Source organism: Delphinus delphis, chromosome 3, assembly GCF_949987515.2.
Source record: "Delphinus delphis chromosome 3, mDelDel1.2, whole genome shotgun sequence".
NCBI classification, from domain to species: Eukaryota; Metazoa; Chordata; class Mammalia; order Artiodactyla; family Delphinidae; genus Delphinus; species Delphinus delphis.
In genome coordinates this window covers 96,217,838-96,237,762 of record NC_082685.1, presented here as the reverse complement: position 1 = coordinate 96,237,762, position 19,925 = coordinate 96,217,838, and the positions used below count along the sequence as shown (strand labels likewise).

General features: G+C 40.4%; 1 protein-coding gene across 2 annotated transcripts in view; it reads left to right on the top strand.

The window, feature by feature from the left end:
* The first annotated feature begins 1,578 nt into the window (after positions 1-1,578).
* RHOBTB3 (Rho related BTB domain containing 3) overlaps positions 1,579-19,925 on the top strand; it is a 56,234-nt gene continuing 37,887 nt past the window's right edge. For both annotated transcript variants that reach the window (XM_060009145.1, XM_060009146.1), the window contains exons 1-4: positions 1,579-1,999; positions 2,180-2,405; positions 10,337-10,523; positions 19,491-19,645. In XM_060009145.1, the coding sequence (XP_059865128.1) occupies positions 1,998-1,999; positions 2,180-2,405; positions 10,337-10,523; positions 19,491-19,645 (570 nt within the window). In that variant the 5' untranslated portion in view covers positions 1,579-1,997. The remainder of the gene's footprint in view (positions 2,000-2,179; positions 2,406-10,336; positions 10,524-19,490; positions 19,646-19,925) is intronic.

Here is a 19,925-nt window from a genome sequence, read left to right as displayed (position 1 = left end):
GAATAAGCAGTCTTTGTCTTTCTATGACTAGCTTATTGCCCTGGAGAGTCATTCATGTTGTAACATATGACAAGATTTCCCCCTTTTTTAAGGCTGAATAATATTTCATTGTATGTATATACTACATTTTTCTTTATTCATTCACCCATTCTAGTGTCTTTGTTTTTGACTTGTGGTTACTGGAAGGGATTGATGACCCCAGAGAAAAGGTGATCCTGTACTCTCAAAGATTTCAGGATGTTTTAGGTTCTAGAGACTAAAAGAGAAACTATACTGAGTGCAAAGGAAATTAGATTTTTAAAAAATCAGTGACAACATAAAGAATGCCCCCCATTATACCCTATTTGAGCATGAGAAACTATTAAACTACTTTCAGTTGAGCAACCAAGGGCCCATAATAAAAAGTTGTTCACATTCCAAAGGGCTCTTACCCTAGGCTTTTCACTGTCCTACTCAGCATCTCCTGTTTCATACCCTCAAAATAGCTCAGTTGAGAAAAGAAACAGCAACATTTTAAAGTCGGGCTAAATACATAAATAAATAAAAGGATAAACAAGAACTCTTTCAACACAGAGCACTTGTAAGAATGTTCATGTTTATGGAGAAGCAGAGCCCCAGAGTAAACTCTGGCCCTTCTTGGAATTAGTGGATTCCAGTCTTCATTTGCATTGAGGCAGTTTGAGGCTCTTTGGGGACATTCACAGCCTTTACTTCAGGGCGTTATCATGAAAGAATCTAAAGTATCCTTGCATTAGCATGATCGTTATTTTTTCAGCTGGTCTGAGGAGGTATTATTAAACATGTGGCCATAATGTGTACAGAAAAATCTCCACGTAAACTAGCATTTAGCATGTAAACACAAACACCTCACTCGTAACTGGTTTCTAAAACTATCATAATAAGAACCTCAACACTTAAAAAAAAAAAGCAAAAAACCCTTAAGTTTTTGGTAAAAGATGCCGAATATAGCTTGAAGTAGTAAATAATCCTTCTGCAGCGATATTAGCGAATTAGTTGCTGCGTGAACAAAGAACCCTTTCTGCACCAGGATGAATGTTGCCTTTATTTTTTTCCTCACAAGTATGATTCTAGAAAACAGCTGTACTACATGTTGACAAATGACAAAGCGGCAGACTTGCTAAAACACTTTTTGGTCAAGGCCAAGAGGGGAAAAAAAAAAAAAATTGGGGCTGCTGGAGCGGCCAGCGAGCTGGACTCCCAGGGAAGCTGGCTTCCCTCACCTCTTTTTTTTTTCCAGTCTTTAGGGAGCAGGGGCCTCACCGACCCACCCTCCCCTTTCCCCGGCTCTGGTTACAGCCTGTCGAGTTGAACAAACTTGCTGCAGGCGGATTGGCGATCGGGAGCTCTCGGGCTGGGGCGTCGTATTTATTAATTTATATTCCGCGGCGCCCCGCGCGCGGGCCGCTCTTTTGTACCCGGCCGCCGCCGCCCGGGCTCCGGGGCCTCAGCGAGGAGCGCGGCCCCCTCGTCCTCCCGACCCCCAAGGCCGGCACGTGCTGCTCCCGCCCGCCCGCCCACCCGGCCCGCCCGGCCCGCCAAGGGGGCGGAGGCCCGGCTTTTCTCCTACCCTGTCTGGGCCAGAAGGAGGAGGAGCGGCGGCGGCAGCAGCAGCAGCCGGAGGAGGCGACTACTGCCCGGCCGAGGGAGCGCGGCGGAGCGGGGTTACGGCGTCCGGCAACGCTCGGCGGCCGCCGGGGAGGCGGGAGCGGCGCAGCCGGCCGGGATGTTCCCTGGCACTTCCTGACTGGCTGGCCGCGCGCACACGGCCAGACTCGCACGCCCTCGGCCCCCGTGGCTCGCTCGCTCGCTGGCTCGCGCGGGCCCGCTCTGCGTCGGCCGCGCAGCGGGGGAGGTGCGCTAGGGGGGACGCGGCCCGGCATGAGCTGATTGCGGGTGGATACGCCGCGGACGGGCTCCTAGAAGCCGTGAGGAGCCTCTTTTCTCCGAGTCGCCGCCCTGCCCTTGGATTTGAGATCATGTATGTACGCGTCGCGGTCCTGCCATTGTCTCTACCCCAGCGCGTGCCGTGCGCCCCTGGGCGAGGGGCTCGTGCCCACCCCCGCTGCGCGCTGCCCCCCGCACTTCCTGTTGGGACGAAAGGGAGCCTCGCGCTGACCACGCGCCTTTTCTCCCCCTCGCCCCCGTCTCTGCCGTGTAGGTCCATTCACATCGTGGCGCTGGGGAACGAGGGGGACGCGTTTCACCAGGACAATCGGCCGTCGGGGCTCATCCGCACTTACCTGGGGAGAAGCCCGCTGGTCTCAGGGGACGAAAGCAGCTTGTTGCTGAACGCGACCAGTACGGTCGCGCGTCCCGTGTTCACGGAGTATCAGGCCAGCGCGTTTGGGAATGTCAAGCTAGTGGTCCACGACTGTCCCGTCTGGGTAAGGGCCCGCAGCTGCTCTGTGCAGAGGCTGATGGAGCTTTCCTTTTCTTTCTTTCTCTCTTTTTTTTTTCTCCTCCCCCTTTTTCCCCTTTCATGAATGTGGACGTCTGGGTCACCTGGGGAGAGTTTTTAAACATTTTGGGGAAAATCTTTGGTCCTTCGTTTCATTGGGCAGGGGCCAGCCTAGTCAGAGAACACTCTTAGAAGGGAAAAAGCCCCAGTGGGAATGTGAAGCACTTAACGCGTACACTTCACGACTCTGGGTTGTCCCCTGGTAGACAGCTGACTGAATGTCCCAACCCCAAGGGACGAGGTCACTAAGTTTCACCAGCAGACAGCAATGTTTTTTCATGCCTACCCTGTGGGTGATATAAAATATTAGTGTTCTAAAAATAAAGATCTCTGAAAGCTCAACACAGCAAAAATACATTTCACTGGGGCGGCTCAGAAATAGGACCCCTGGAAAGGGGGCGGGAAAGACAGGGACTGAGAATTAATTTTAAACGATTCTTTTATAGCACTATCCACCTTTGAAAAAATTTAATTAGTGTTTTTAATTTTAATAATGCAGATATTCTGGATATATTTAGCCATTTCTTTTTAGTGACCTGTAAATCAGAAATATTGCTAATACTGTTTTGGGACTTGAAAAAGCTTTAAAATTTGCTATAATTAAAAGAAATCATAATGAAGTTGATAAATGCTAGTCTAATTCTTGAGTGATAAAAGAAGAAATCTACTCTCTGACATGTATAAATGTTTTCAGTACACAATAGCATCATGTTTTGAATGTTTTCATGTAATCTTACTCGAAAGTTTCTGATTCTTTATTAGTATAAAACTTATGTTGCAGCTAAGTATTATATTTTATAACAGAAGAAAGTTTAATGTCTAAAAAAATACAGATATCATTATGTGAGATTTACATTTAAACTGCACTTTAAGAAAACCGAATTAGGGACTATCGGGAACTAATACACCTTTCCAAAGAAATGTACATAAAAACATTTCTTATGCAAATTTCCATATTACTGAAAGAAAAGATCACTTGCCCAAATAAATTTTCAGCTAAAGTAAATTTAATAGGCTAAAATAAATGAAAAATGGGCTTTTTCAATAACAGGGATGCTATTAAATTCCTAATTATGACAGTGGTGATGCTGATCGTAGGAAGCATTGGTAGAGGACTTAACTGGCTGGAGTCCATGCAAGCAAAGGAAACCCTTCTTTTACTTCGGTCATTTCATTGTGAAAAATCTTACAGTCTAAAAACTAATTGGTTCTACAGTCAGTTGAACAAATGTTGAGTGAATAGAGTAAATAAATGTAAGGAAAATAAAATAAGCTGAATTAGGATGTTAGGTTAACCTTTCCTGCTTTTTCTTTGAGCAGTGAACTCTTTCCTTTTTATGTTGTTAGTTTAGCAAAAGCAAATACTTGTGATCCCATGGATTGTAGTAAATGAAATCTTCCAAATCGATTGAAATAAGCCTTCACAGTCTGGATTTTTTTGGTCTTAAGTTTATTGTTATGTTTTATTATGTTAATCACCTTTTGTTTGGTTAGACTCTGGCCTTTTTTAAGACATTGAGTTTGTACAGGCACAGTTTTCTGGGTTATAGTGGTCTTCAGACATAGTAGAATACATTTGTAGAGCTACTCTTTATGAGGTGCTTTTCTTCTCTTGGTGGTAAGTAAAAGCCCGTCAGAGATATGAAAGTTGATTGTATTCATCAGCTGGTATTTGCCATGTACTGAATCAGAATATGAAACATAGCAGAGCAGATAGAGCACAGGTTTTGATATCAAAAGGACCTGATTTCAGATCCTCACCTTGCGAGTTAGTGGCTGTGTTCCTGGGTAAAGTCACTCATCCTCTCCTAGCTTTATTTACTCTGTGTGTAAAATAAACATAATAATCCCTGCCTCCCAGAGCTGTGCTGAAGAATAAATGAGTTAGTATGTGTAAAGTTCTTAACATCTAGACGGGCATGTAGTAAGTAATCAATAAGCGGTACCTACGATAATAATAAAGTGTTTATCACAACTTTAGTATATCCGTGTATTGCTTAAATGAAGCAAAAGTAAAGTTTTCCCACACATCATTCAAGATCTCCACACAAATAAAGTACATAGAGGCAGCCGTGTTAGTACTTAGTAGATGCTGTATTGCAGCCTCACAACCAAGTAGAATAAAATTGTTGTTTTGCTGTAAAAATTAAGATTATTTTTCAACAGATGAGTTCCATTCCTCAAATGTGGCTCCAAGCCTCGTGTTGCATAACTGCCTAGAGGAAATCCTGGAACTGATTTACAAGGGGTGGGAGAATTTGATTTCCTTCATATTTCTAGAAACCAGTGGAGCATTTTCTCTTTGAGACAGTTTGAGAAGAAATGTGCCATTGTTTTCTTGGAGTTAGAGTGAGATAGTTGTGCTTCTCTTCCCTAGTTTTCTTCTGTATATCCGCAGCCTCACTCTGGATCTTTGCCATGTATACTTGGCACTTTTTAAATAAATGTGCTTCAAATTCATTACATGTAGCTTATTGTTTAGTATGTCTCTGAAACCCACCCTTTTTTGTTATATTATTATTTCATTTCTAGATCTTTTCCTGTTTACCAAAAATATTCCATAAAAAGCAATGAGATAATATATGCACACTTTTCTTGGGCAGGGTTTGAAGCTCTGATTTGTTTTAAAAATAAAATTATTTATAGATTTATATCCTCAGTACCACAGAGTTAATGAAGCCAAAACCCATTTCCTCGTGACATTTTCCCTTAAATGTCTCCTTTTTCTTTCTACACGTCTCCAGTAACTCTGGAATTTTGAACTATTTGGAATGCAGAGAGCAGTTACTTTTGATTTGTTCTCTCAGAGTTAAATGGCTGCTTGATATTGGTCCCACTTAAGTTTAGTTTGTTGATCCCATTCATCTAACTTTGTCCTCTTTCTTTATTGTATTTATATACCCTGTTGTACGTATATACTTTGAGCTTGAATACTGTAACAGATACAGCTGGAACTGAATGGGTTTTGTGGTTTGGGATTTGGAAATTAGCATAGAGCTCTGCTGGGAAGCTTTCACATTTTCTTGATCTGTGTCCCAATTCACTTCTCCCTCCTCTTACATCCTCCACTAAGTTCAAGAATTTTGCCTTTGCTGTTTATATCCCCATAGTTTGCGTTTTTTTGTTTTTTGTTTTTTTTTGGTTTTTAAGTCTTCCTCTAAAAAGGCTCTGTCCATCCCACTCTCAGTAAAGTATTCATATCTAAAAATTCTGCAATTCTTGTTATGCAGAATATACTTGTAGGAAATGGGCAGGTTGTGAGGGTGTAGGGAATTGGGAGAGGCTTTGCTGGGGCATGGCGGTGTACTGGTGAGAAGAAGCTCTCTGCAAAAGGGCATTGCTGTGACACTTCTCCAGAATTTTCTAACAGGATAAAAGCTCTGTCACAACTGATTGATTCAAACCCTGGTTTGGACTCATATTTCAAAGTGCAGACTTTCATAGCCCAACAGTTTTGGACTTGTTAGCCATATCTAGCTGTCTATTTTCTTAATCTAGCTTTATTACATCCTAGGAATACATACCAAAGGCCACATGAAAGGACAAATAATGATTAATAGTTAACCAGAATGTGAGAAGGAAGCCACTTATGCATATTTAGCAATGGTATTAAGGTACATAACGATATTTTTCTTATACCACTATTCACACAGTAACTTTGAAAAATTATTTTTAAAATACCAAGGTGCAAAGTTTTAAGGAGTAGCGTCCATAATAAATTACTTTTGGCCCTAATTCTAAATATGAATATTATTAGCTGTAGTCCAAAAGTAAACATTTCAAAATTGGAAAGGTTTATCCTGAATTTTTAATTGATACGAACAAAATACATGAATTGCACATATACTCCTTACCATGTTAACATCATCTTATAATACACACTATCTTTTTGTGGAGGCATACCCCTCCGCGCCCCTTGTTCCCCTCACATGCACACTACATATATGCAGTACTGTCCAAAGAATGGATAAAGTTGAAAAATATATATGAATTTTGAGATATGGATAAAATATATGGAACTCCACAGAATTCACAGGGTATTAGCAATACAATCTAAATGACTGAACAATCCTGCATTATCTAACTGGGTCACAGAAAATCCTCTGAAGCTTCCTTACTCACACTGATGCTCTTGCATCTAATGCATAGTGTTAATTTTTGAAACTATTAGGTGTTAAAGCTATGGCATAATTTTATTTTATTTTATTGTATATGGTATTTTATTTATGTTTTACTTCATGTGCATAAATCTAGCATTCTGATTTTTTGTACTTAGTCCTAGTGGATTGTTATTTTTTTTAAATGTCTTTATTGGAGTATAATTGCTTAACAATGGTGTGTTAGTTTCTGCTTTATAACAAAGTGAATCAGCTATACATACACATATATCCCCGTATCTCCTCCCTCTCGCGTCTCCCTCCCACCCTCCCTATCCCACCCCTCTAGGTGGTCACAAAGCACCGAGCTGATCTCCCTGTGCTATGGGGCTGCTTCCCATTAGCTATCTGTTTTACATTTGGTAGTATATATAAGTCCATGCCACTCTCTCACTTCGTCCCAGCTTACCCATCCCCCTCCCCATGTCAAGTCCATTCTCTACATCTGTGTCTTTATTTTTGTCCTGCCCCTAAGTTCTTCTTTTTTTTTTTAGATTCCATATATATGTGTTAGCATACAGTACTTGTTTTTCTCTTTCTGACTTACTTCACTCTGTATGACAGACTCTAGGTCCATCCACCTCATTACAGATAGCTCAATTTCGTTTCCTTTTATGGCTGAGTAATATTCCATTGTATATCTGTGCCACATCTTTATTCATTCATCTGTCCATGAACACTTAGGTTGCTTCCACGTCCTGGCTGTTGTAAATAGCTCTGCAGTGAACATTGTGATACATGACTCTTTTTGAATTATGGTTTTCTCAGTAAAAAAATGCCCAGTAGTGGGATTGCTGGGTCATATTGTAGTTCTGTTTTTAGTTTTTTAAGGAACCTTCATACTGTTCTCCATAATGGCTGTATCAATTTACATTTCCACCAACAGTGCAAGAGGGTTCCCTTTTCTTCACACCCTCTCCAGCATTTACTGTTTGTAGAGTTTTTGACAATGGCCATTCTGACTGGTGCGAGGTGATACCTCATTGTATTTTTGATTTGCATTTCTCTAATGATTAGTGATGTTGAGCATTCTTTCATGTGTTTGTTGGCAATCTGTATATCTTCTTTGGAGAAATGTCTATTTAGGTCTTCTACCCATTTTTGGATTGGGTTGTTTGTTTTTTTGATATTGAGCTGCATGAGCTGCTTGTAAATTTTGGAGAATTTTTTATCCTTTGTCAGTTGCTTCATTTGCAAATATTTTCTCCCATTCTGAGGGTTGTCTTTTCATCTTGTTTATGTTTTTCTTTACTGTGCAAAAGCTTTGAAGTTTCATTAGGTCCCATTTGTTTATTTTTGTTTTTATTTCCATTTCTCTAGGAGGTGGGTCAAAAAGGATCTGGTTGTGATTTATGTCATAAAGTGTTCTGCCTATGTTTTCCTCTAAGAGTTTTATAGTGTCTGACCTTACATTTAGGTCTTTAATCCATTTTAAGTTTATTTTTGTGTATGATGTTAGGGAGTATTCTAATTTCATTCTTTTACACGTAGCTGTCCAGTTTTTCCAGCACCACTTATTGAAGAGACTGTCTTTTCTCCATTGTATATTCTTGCCTCCTTTATCAAAGATAAGGTGACCATATGTGTGTGGGTTTATCTCTGGGCTTTCTATCCTGTTCCATTGATCTATATTTCTGTTTTTATGCCAGTACCACACTGTCTTGATTACTGTAGCTTTGTAGCATAGTCTGAAGCCCAGGAGCCTGATTCCTCCAGCTCCAGTTTTCTTTCTCAAGATTGCTTTGGCTATTTGGGGTCTTTTGTGTTTCCATACAATTGTGTAATTTTTTGTTCTAGTTCTGTGAAAAATGCCTTTGGTAGTTTGATAGGGATTGCATTGAATCTGTAGATTGCTTTGGGTAGTATAGTCATTTTCACACTGTTGATTCTTCCAATCCAAGAACATGGTATATCTCTTGATCTGTTTGTATCATCTTTAATTTCCTTCATCAGTGTCTTATAATTTTCTGCATACAGGTCTTTTGTCTCCTTAGGTAGGTTTATTCCTAGGTATTTTATTCTTTTTGTTGCAGTGGTAAATGGGAGTGTTTCCTTAATTTCTCTTTCTAGATTTTTCATCCTTAGTGTATAGGAATGCAAGAGAATTCTGTGCATTAGTTTTGTGTCCTGCTACTTTACAAAATTCATTGATTAGCTCTAATAGTTCTCTGGTAGCGTCTTTGGGATTCTTTACATATAGTATCATGTCATCTGCAGACAGTGACAGCTTTCCTTCTTCTTTTCCAATATGGATTCCTTTTATTTATTTTCTTCTCTGATTGCTGTGGCTAAAACTTCCAAAACTGTGTTGAATAATAGTGGTGAGAGTGGACAACCTTGTCTTGTTCCTGATCTTAGAGGAAATGGTTTCAGTTTTTCACCTCTGAGAACAATGTTGGCTGTGGATTTGTCACATATGGCCTGTATTATGTTGAGGAAAGTTCCCTCTATGCCTACTTTCTGGAGGGTTTTTATCATAAATGGTGTTGAATTTTGTTGAAAGCTTTTTCTGCATCTATTGAGATGATCATATGGTTTTTATCCTTTAATTTGTTAATATGGTTTATCACATTGATTGATTTGCATATATTGAATAATCCTTGCATTCCTGGGATAAAAACCCCACTTGATCATGGTGTATGATCCTTTTAATGTGCTGTTGGATTCTGTTGGCTAGTATTTTTGTATGTATGTTTATCAGTGATATTGGCCTGTAGTTTTCTTTTTTTGTGACATCTTTGTCTGGTTTTGGTATCAGGGTGATGGTGGCCTCATAGAATGAGTTTGGGAGTGTTCCTCCCTCTGCTATATTTTGGAAGAGTTTGAGAAGGATAGGTGATAGCTCTTCTCTAAATGTTTGATAGAATTCACCTGTGAAGCCATCTGGTCCTGGGCTTTTGTTTGTTGGAAGATTTTTAATCACAGTCTCAATTTCAGTGCTTGTGATTGACCTGTTTATATTTTCTATTTCTTCTTGGTTCAGTCTTGGAAGGTTGTGCTTTTCTAAGAATTTGTCCATTTCTTTTTTTTTTGTTTTTTCAATATGTGGGCCTCTCACTGTTGTGGCCTCTCCCGTTGCGGAGCATAGGCTCCGGACGCGCAGACTCAGTGGCCATGGCTCATGGGCCCAGCCGCTCCACGGCATGTGAGATCCTCCCAGTCCCCTGCATCGGCAGGCGGACTCTCAACCACTGCGCCACCAGGGAAGCCCCTGTCCGTTTCTTACAGGGTGTCCATTATATTGGCATATAGCTGCTTGTAGTAATCTTTCATGATCCTTTGTTTTTCTGCAGTGTCAGTTGTTACTTTTTCATTTCTAATTGTATTGATTTGAGTCTTCTCCCATTTTTTCTTGATGAGTCTGGCTAATGTTTTGTGGCATAATTTTAAAACAAAGTGTTCATTTTTAAGTACAGGTGTTTAAAGAGGTTGCTTATTCCATCAGAGTCTCAGGAATTCTCTAGATTCTATTTTATCACCACATAGTTGTCCAGGCTAAATGAATAAATTAAAAAATTTAAAGACTTGATAGACTTCAAACGTTTTAAATTTTACGTAGTTACTTTTTTAAAAATAAATTTTAAAAATGAATTCCAAAAATTAAAATATAGTAAAGAAGTTAATCTAATATGTTACAGTTTATTTCATGATGGATTTGAAGATAAGCAGACTAAAGATTGCTCTTTACATTTTGGTTTAGGACATTTTTGACAGTGATTGGTACACCTCTCGAAATCTAATTGGAGGTGCTGACATCATTGTGATCAAATACAACGTAAATGACAAGTTTTCATTTCACGAAGTGAAGGATAATTATATTCCAGTGATAAAAAGAGCATTAAATTCAGTTCCAGTAATCATTGCTGCTGTTGGTACAAGACAAAATGGTAAGTATTTAATTTTTCTTTTATATGAGAGTGCAGGTACCATATTAATTTTGAATAGCATTAAGCTTATTAATGATTAGTACAGTTTTTTTTTTTTGAAAGCAAAATGACTGGGTTTAAATGCCATCTGTTATCTCTTCATCATTGGATATGATAATGGGACTCAAAGGAAAGTATCACAAACTACTGCTGTGATTCTGATGGGTACAAGTTTGTCTTTTAAACTGCTGTTCTGTAGAAGTGAAGGAAGTCAGTAATTGTGTTCTTTTTGATATAGGAGAGGTATTAGGCTGACCCTGAGCCCTGGAAAACTCTTTTTGACAATCTAAGGGACTATTCAGTTGGGAAGGACAGATTGTTCCCATAAGGATGTGGGATTGGGAGCAGCGTTTTTAGGTAGGTAGCAATGAGTGAGCTGAATACACTGACAACACCACCTAAGAGAGAGGATTGTTGACTCCGTAGCTGATGGGTTAATTTGGTTCAGTCAATTTCAGTAGTTGCTTCTGTGCATACTGTTGGCAGATATCTCAGGGTCAACTCAGAATCCACTTTGAATTGGTGGTATTTTATAGTTCTTAGTGGTTATTTCCTCAGTAAATGTGTCTTAAAATGTCATTTTTACTCATTTTTTCATTTTTATTGAAGTATAGCAAAATAAAGGACATTAGACTTCACTAATTTTAGAGCACAGTTTAATGCATTTTTGCACATATATACAGCTATGCAACCATCACATATCTCAAGATCTAGAACATTTGCCTCACTCCAGAAGCTTCTCATGCCTCTTCCCAGTTGATAACACCCCTCTGCAGAGATAATTGCTATTCTGACTTCATAGATTAGATTCTGACAACATAGATTAGTTTTATCTATTCTTGACCTTCATACGGATGGAATTATACAGTATGTAGTGTCTTGTGTTGGCCTAATTTCAGTTAGCGTGATACTTTTGAGATTCATCCATGCTGAACTTATCTGTAATACATTCTTTTTATTGCTGTGTATTATTCCATTGTATGAATACGCCATGATTTCTTTCTTTCTTTCTTTCCTTTTATTTATTTATTTATTTTTATTTTTGGCTGCATTGGGTCTTTGTTGCTGTGCGTGGGCTTTCTCTAGTTGTGGAGAGTGGGGGCCACTCTTCATTGCGGTGTGTGGGCTTCTCCTTACGGTGGCTTCTCTTGTTGTGGAGCACAGGCTCTAGGTGCATGGGCTTCAGTAGTTGTGACATGAGGGCTTCAGTAGTTTGTGGCTCGTGAGCTCTAGAGCACAGGCTCAGTAGTTGTGGTGCGTGGGCTTAGTTGCTCCATGGCATGTGGGATATTTCTGGACCAGGGCTCAAACCCGTGTCCCCTGCATTGGCAGGCAGATTCTTAATTACTGTGCCACCAGGGAAGTCCCCCATGATTTATTTCTGTATTCTCCTTTTAGTGATGCTTAGGTAGTTTCCTAGGAGTAGGATTGTTGGGTCATGTGGTAGGTATGTGTCTAGTGTTAGTAGATATGAATAAAGCAGGCCTGACCCTTCTTTGACCGTATGTCCCCTCTACTTCCCTAACTTTCTTTTTATTGCTGGTCATGATTCTTGAACAAGTCATCCACACTTCCTGAGTGCACTTCTTGACTTCCCATTCATTCTTTAGTCCACTACAGTCTGACTGACTTTCACAATTACACTGGGTTGGTTTTCACTCAGGGCTGCCAGTTATATGCCTATTGCCAAATTTAATTTACATTTTAGTAACAATCCTCTCTTTGAAATTATTCAAATACACCTCTCCCTCCACTTAATAAAGCTACTCTTTCTTTCCTGTTTGTTCTAATTCTCTTTCTTCTTTCCTGGCACCCTCATCGTCCCTTACACACATATACCAAATCAATACATCCAGTAGTTGTTGCCCAGGGTCCCATCCTTCAGCTTCACCTCTTGCTATTTACTGTGACCATGGACCTGCTAATCTGTTGCCCTAGCTTCCCCTGTATAGACACTGGTGATTACCCAGACTGTTTTTCTGGCTCCAGTCTCTCTCCTGACCCATGTCTCCACAGACATCTTCCTCTTTCTGCTGAGTTCCCTGTCTTGGTGAATGATGCCAAACCTATCCATTCACCCAAACTAGAATCATCCAACCCAACTTCCGTTCCTATTCCCCATATCCAGTTGACTAAGATGCTCTTTTGATTTTATATTTTAAATTAACCTCAAATTCATTGCTTTCTTGGACCCAAACCAAGAATCATACCCCTAGACATATAAACAGTAATATGTATAAAATAGATAACTAATAAGAGCCTGCTGTATAAAAAATAAATAAAATTCAAAAATTCAAAAAAAAAATTCATTGCTTTCTCATCATCTTCACTGGATTTCAGTTCCTAGTCATTTAATTATCTCTCATAATGACCTTCATTTTGGTCTAAAGAGGCAGTTCCAGATTTGCAGGATCTGAAACTTACACAATTTTAGAGGTCCTTTGTAAGAAAAAAAACTACAAAATTACAGATACATATATGTATACAAATGAATATTTATTTAGAATGTGAAAAGAAAGCACAAGAAATTACAACTCCGAAAAAGCTGTCAAATACCACAGACATTAAAAAAAGTTTCTATTGTTTAAAAACCTGGGCCTCCCTGGTGGCACAGTGGTTAAGCATCCACCTGCCAATGCAGGGGACACGGATTTGAGCCCTGGTCTGGGAAGATCCCACATACCATGGAGCAACTAAGCCCGTGGGCCACAACTACTGAGCCTGCGCTCTAGAGCCCATGAGCCACAGCTACTGAGGCCACAAACCACAACTACTGAAGCCTGCGCACCTAGAGCCCGTGCTCTGCAACAAGAGAAGCCACGGCAATGAGAAGCCCGTGCACCGCAATGAAGAGTAGCCCCCGCTTGCCACAACTAGAGAAAGCCCACACGCAGCAACTAAGACCCAATGCAGCCAAAAATAAATAAATAAATAAAATAATTAAAAGAACAAAAAAACCCTGACACTTCTTTAACTTTTCTTATGTTTTTTGCGCTCACAGTCTTTGCATTTCTTCACATGATAACCACTTTTTGAGATTTTCTATAGGGAGAAGAGAATGATAGTTTTTCTTCCAGGGTATTTCTTCACTCTCCACATCTTTGTGATGCTGGGCACTTTGGTTTTTGTTGTGTTTGTTTTTCAGCTCTGCCTCTTTGTGTCGTGACGCCAAATTAGTCTGCACAGTGGGTGGAAGAAGCATTCCTGAAGGCCATTCATGTACCAAGACAGCTCGCAAACACTTACAAGGAAGTGACTACAAACCACAAATAATATCTCGCTAAACCTAAATTTAAATTCCCCTTAGCAGGATCCTAAAAATGTCCGTGGCTACTCCAGAGCTGCCTGATGCAAGGTGAAGTGAGCTGGACTGGAGAGAGACTTACGTCTTAACCAGACATAGTCAGAATATCTTATTTTGCAGATTTTACAAAAGCATACGTCATGTGAAAGAATCTAATGCCTAGGTTTCTCCCAAGGCTAGGAAACAGCCCACAAGGAAGGGCCTTGAAACTTAGGCTTCCTGGTAAATCAGCCTCTGGCCTCCTTTTCCTGCTTGGCTTCTTTCTGAAATGAATCCTCTCAGAATAGTCATTCTAGAATATGTCAGATCATGGTACTCAATTCTTTAAAATCTTGAGAAACTTTCTTCTTTTTTTTTTTCTAACTTTTATTTGCAAAATTTCAAATCCAAGAAACTTGATAAGAATAGGACAGTGAACTCCAGAAATTACAAATACAAACACACACACACACACACACACACACATATACACACACTTTGTTTTGTTTGGACCATTTAAGAGTAAATTGTAAACATTATGGGATTTCTTCAATCCTGATTAATTAAGCATGTCTCATCTAAGAACAGAGCCATTTTCCTATTAACCGTAATGCAATCATCACTCAAGAAATATACTATTACCTGTTATACTATTATTTAAAATATAACCCATATTCACATTTTTCCACGTATTCCAAAGCTGGTTTTATTGTTTTTTGTTCTTTTAATCCAGGATGAAATTAAGAACTATGCATTGCATTTAGTTGTCAAGTCTCCCTGGTCTCTTTTAATTCAGAACAGTTCCCAATCACCCAGCCTTTTTTTGGGGGGTGGGGTATCTTTCATGACATTTTTAAAGAATCCAAGCCCATTATTTTGCATGATTCCTTCAGTTGTGATAACTGTGGTTACAAAATAGTGATTTCTTATCATTCCTTCTACACTTATTAGTTGGCATTCTTCTGTAAATAGGGCTTTCCCTTTTCTCTGCTCCCACATCTTTCTTTGAGTCATTATGATTCATGGTTTGTTTGTGTTTTTTTTTTGCGGTACGCGGGCCTCTCACTGTTGTGGCCTCTCCGGTTGCGGAGCACAGGCTCCGGAGGTGCAGGCTCAGTGGCCATGGCTCACGGGCCCAGCCGCTCCGCGGCATGTGGGATCTTCCCAGACCGGGGCACAAACCCGTGTCCCCTGCATCGGCAGGCGGACTCTCAACCACTGCACCACCAGGGAAGCCCCCATGGGTTTGTTTTTTAAATTCAGTATTTTATAATCTATTCTTCTCATTATTCTTTCTGATACTCCAGTTACCCCAAATTTGCCTAGAGGGAGCCTCTTCATGCTCTCTCCAATTAATTTGAGTCCTTCCTTGCTTTCTGGCACAGATGTTCCAGGCTCATCTTAGGCTTGGGCTGCTCTAGGACCCATGGGCCTCTCTACTTCTGGTGGGGTCCTCCAGCTAACCTCCCCTCATTTGCCCTTGGTCTCCTCCTCGACCCCCTTCATGAGGCAGTGAGCACTTACATGTTGCTGCAGTGCATGAGGTCCCACCTGTCCTCCAAGCCTCAGCATCCCTCTTTGGTCGTCCTGTGCGTACTGCCTGCAGCCCCTCAGGTGTTCCTAGTTTCTGGGCTGATGAGAGTCTCTCCTAATGTTTGAATGTTGCTGCATGTGCACACCTCCCTTCCTCCTCTCTCTTTCTCCCTCCCCCATCCCTTGCTTCCTTCCTTCCTTCTCCTTCCCACCTCTTCCCCCTCCCCCTCATTATTTCATGATTTCTGTGATTTGGCAGGGAGAGGAGATTGCAGTGTGGGCTTAGCTTGCTCTCTTGAAAGTGGAAGCGATGTCTTCCCTTTTTTCTCACCTTCAGGCCTCAGCATGTGCTATACTGTGTCATGCTCTGAGTGGACTGGCCCTCTGCACAACCCCTGTCATATCTGCATAGCGAATTCATCCTTACCCTTTAAATCGTTGCCTCTTCTGTGAAGCCTTTCACAATCCCCCAGGCAGAGTTAATTTCTTCTCCTCTGTTCCTATGGTGATTTTGTACACCTTTATTTTAGTTTTTTTTTTTTTTTTTTTTTTTTTTTGGCTGCGTTGGGTCTTCGTTGCTTCACATGGGCTCTAGTTGTGGCGAGCGGGGGCTACTCTTCGTTGTGGTGCTCAGACTTTGCATTCGGTGCCTTCTCTTGTTGCGGAGCTCAGGCTCTAGGTGCGTGGGCTTCAGTAGTTGTGGCACGTGGGCTCAGTAGTTGCGGCTCGTGGGCTCTAGAGGGCAGGCTCAGTAGTTGTGGCGCACGGGCTTAGTTGCTCCGCGGCTTGTAGGGTCTTCCCGGACCAGGGCTCGACCCCATGTCCCCTGCATTGGCAGGCAGATTCTTAACCACTGCACCACCAAGCAAGCCCCAGTACTTATAATTATCTGCAGTCGTATCTGTCTTGGCTCAGTTGACCATGAGTTTCATTTATCTGTGTATCTTTATATCCCTGCTGTTTGAGGTGTGGTAGGTGCTCAGTTTGTTCAGTGAGTGAATGAATGGCTTTATGAATGATATACAGAAGTGAAAAGATCATTTTCACTAACAGGATGAAATTAATTGACCTTGTAAGATGTGATTACAAAGCTAAATCTGTCTCTTCAACTCAAGGACACGTATCGCTCCTCCCTCCTCCAATCCCTTGCAGTCTGTGGAACTGTGCTAGGTGTTCTGGTAACTCCTCTCTCCAGCTCCTTTAAGAACAACTTCAGCAAACACAATCAGTCTCATCTCTTTCCTTTGTTATACATGTTTTGACAAGCTTGACTGTGTGTGTGTCTTCATAATACTTGGCTCTGAATAAATTTTTGGCTTTTACTAAATATTGAATCTATCTTTAGAGTAGAAATTTTTCTCCAGACTTGACAAAGGTGTATTCATAGCCTTAAGTTCCTGAAAGCGGGCATCCTATCTTTTCTTTTTGGAGCTCTGACAGTGCCTAGTACATTGCAAGGCTGGAATTCCTCAAAGGATTTCTAAGAATCTCAAGCACTGGCAAGATTGTAAGAATCACCCTGTATGTTCTCAAGTCCATTGCTTTGAAAGAGATGCCATTCATTTTAATTCAAGAGTTACATTGTGTTTGCTTTTAAAAATAATAGACGTTTTGTGATAACACCTTGAAAGATAATATATAAGAAAAAAAAATAAAAGACTACAGTGTTAACTAGAAGAATAACACTGATTCTGAAGTTCCAGGACTCTGAGGTAGGCTCATAGGAGCGAGTCCTGAAGAAGGCACCACAATTTAAGATTATATTGGGTCTTCTCATTGTTCCTGATGAAATGCTAAATGTAGGTTTATTTAATCCATAATGTTTTATTGATTCTCCTACCTAATATGTAATGACTAGGCATTTTTCCTTTTGGGTGCAAGTGAACAACAACAAAAAATGTCTTCTGTGACATAGAGGAGACATAATGATTGGATATAAGGAGGCACTTTCTAGGTTGGTAAGATGCTTGTGGCTACCCACAATGGAAAACCCCGCTCAGCTGGGTTAAACCTGACACTAGCGGGATTTTCCCTGAAACCAAGTTTATTTCCTAGCCATTATTTTACATTATGCTCTCTTAATTTTTCACTCAACACACTGCTGACTTTATTTTTGTCCAGAAATAAAGTTTAATAAGATGATCTGCCTACCCACCCCATTCCATCAGCATAAGGAGAGCTTTGTAGTCATAAGAAGATCTCTGTCTTCAGAAAATCAAAGGCGCTGTTTATGAAGGCTTTGTAAAGAATGTGAAATACCAATGTGTTATTTTTCAAGATAGACTAAATTGTGTTGGTAACTTTATTTGTTCCGAACCAGAAATGATCTTAGAAAAAGTAAATGCAAGAACTCAGATTAGGATTTGTTGTATAATTTAGAGAAACCAAGGCTTCATTTTTAAATCACCACATCTTTGGAATTAATAATTTTTTACTCAAACTAAATTTTTATCTTACCTTTTGATGGCTCCTTATCAGGTAGAGCAAGTAACAGTTGTATTGCTTCTCCATCTCTAATACACAAGGAGAGTTGGACAAGTCAGTTAACCTCTCTGAGCTTCAGCTTCCTCCTCTGCAAAATGAGGATGTGAATACATGGTTTCTGAGCTCAAAATGCTTTCAGTGAAGCTAAATTATCTAAGTCGTATGTGTATGTGCACACGTGCATGTTACAGGTATAGTATGCACGTGCACTGAATATCCTTAGCGTGCACGCCATGTGTACATACATTTGCTCCATCTCTATGCAGTTCATTGCTAGGACATTTGTTGTGTATGCTGTGGTGGGGAGTAGCCTAAATGCCCTTTCAGGACCACTGTACTTACTCCCTCAGTTACCTGGTCTTTAGGCCGCTGATGGTGAACAGCTGAGTCCCTTTCCAGGCATTATCCCTGTGCTGATAGAAGCCGCTTGCCCAAGGTTTTGCTCCCTCCACAGGGCAGCCCTCCTTTAATTACTGGCTGATGTAGGGATACAAAGGCCCAGCTTTGTATGGAGAACCACTCTAAAGGGCCATCAAAGCTCCAGAGGCCCCTGTCAAATGGCTCAGGTCTCTGTTGCGACAGCATTGCAGTTCAAATTCTTCCTCTGCCCAGACCTGCTTCCTACACCCTTGAGAAGAGACGTTCTCAAGATTACCCCCCAGTAAACCTCCAGCACATCAGTCTCCATCTCAGAGTCTGCTTCTCAGGGAAGCCAGCCTACAACAACATGCTCTTTTAGAAACGGATTTACCCCCTTTTGACTTGGCTGCCTTTTGACCAATGACATATCTGATAATGTAGCATGAAACAAAACAAAGCTGGCTGACGGATATGGAGTTGAACATACATTTTTAGCGTTATGAAGGTGTGTCCTTAGAGATGGGTTGATGTACAACCTTCCCAGCCATAGATCTGTACGCGGTACAGCCATGACTCTTGGGACAGTTCACATTTTGAGTAATTACTTTTTATTCCTTCAGTTTTTAATTTTTTAATTTTGAAGCAGAAGATAAAAAGTGACTGGATTTGATCTCTGCAGTCGAATGCTTTAGAGTTCAATAATTGAAATGTGTGGATGAATAAGAACGTACTTCATATGCAATTTACAAAGACTGGCAATTTTGCAGCCTTAGAGGTTGAGGTCAAGTTGAGGATTCTATTAAAACAAAAGTATAAGATCTATTCAAACTTAGTGAATATATTTAAAGTTTATTACAAAAAAAAAAAAAAAGCTCCAATCCATGGTTTCTGTGGGCAGTCAGGTTGTTGATTTTGTATTGATATTCCGGATGTCAAGGTTGTATAAAAGGAAGCAGACCTGGCATTACCGTCTGATTGGTCTAATTACTATAATAGCCTTGGTAATATTCATTCACCTATTTAAAAATTCTTCTGTTTTCTAAGGTCCTATTCATTCTTCTTGCATTTAAAGCTTGTTTATTTTAGGGACCTTGCTGTTATCACTGACACTTCTTATTCAGAGTCTAGTGAATAGTGGATATATTAAATGGCCCTGAAGTGTGATTCTGGCATGAGCTCTTAATTTGCTGTTTAATGTCCAGGTTGTCTAGGTACATCTTTTCATGTTTAATTTCAAAAGTCTTTGTTCCTCATATTCATTTTCTCAGAAGAGTTACCTTGCACATGCCCACTGTGTACCTCAGACAGAGGGAGCTGTGTCAGTACGACGGAAGGGATCCAACTTGCTAAAGAACTAGGAGCCACCTATCTGGAACTACACAGCCTTGATGACTTCTACATAGGAAAATATTTTGGAGGAGTGGTAAGTGGAAATTCCAGTCACATAAATTAGAGTCATTTGTCAGATTGGCTCTTTAGCTGTTTTCCATAGCATCAATTAGAACTTTAGTTTTAAAAGCAGGATTAGTGTTTAACCTTGTGAAATAAAACGGGAGCAAATACAAAAAAGGTTTTGTCAGAGTAAAGCTCTCTAAGTTTGCTTCTCTCTCCAAATGAAACATTTTCTGTTGTCTAACATGATAATTTGAATTTTCCATTTGATGACACTTTACACAAACCCGTGATGTCTGTTTAGCAACTGA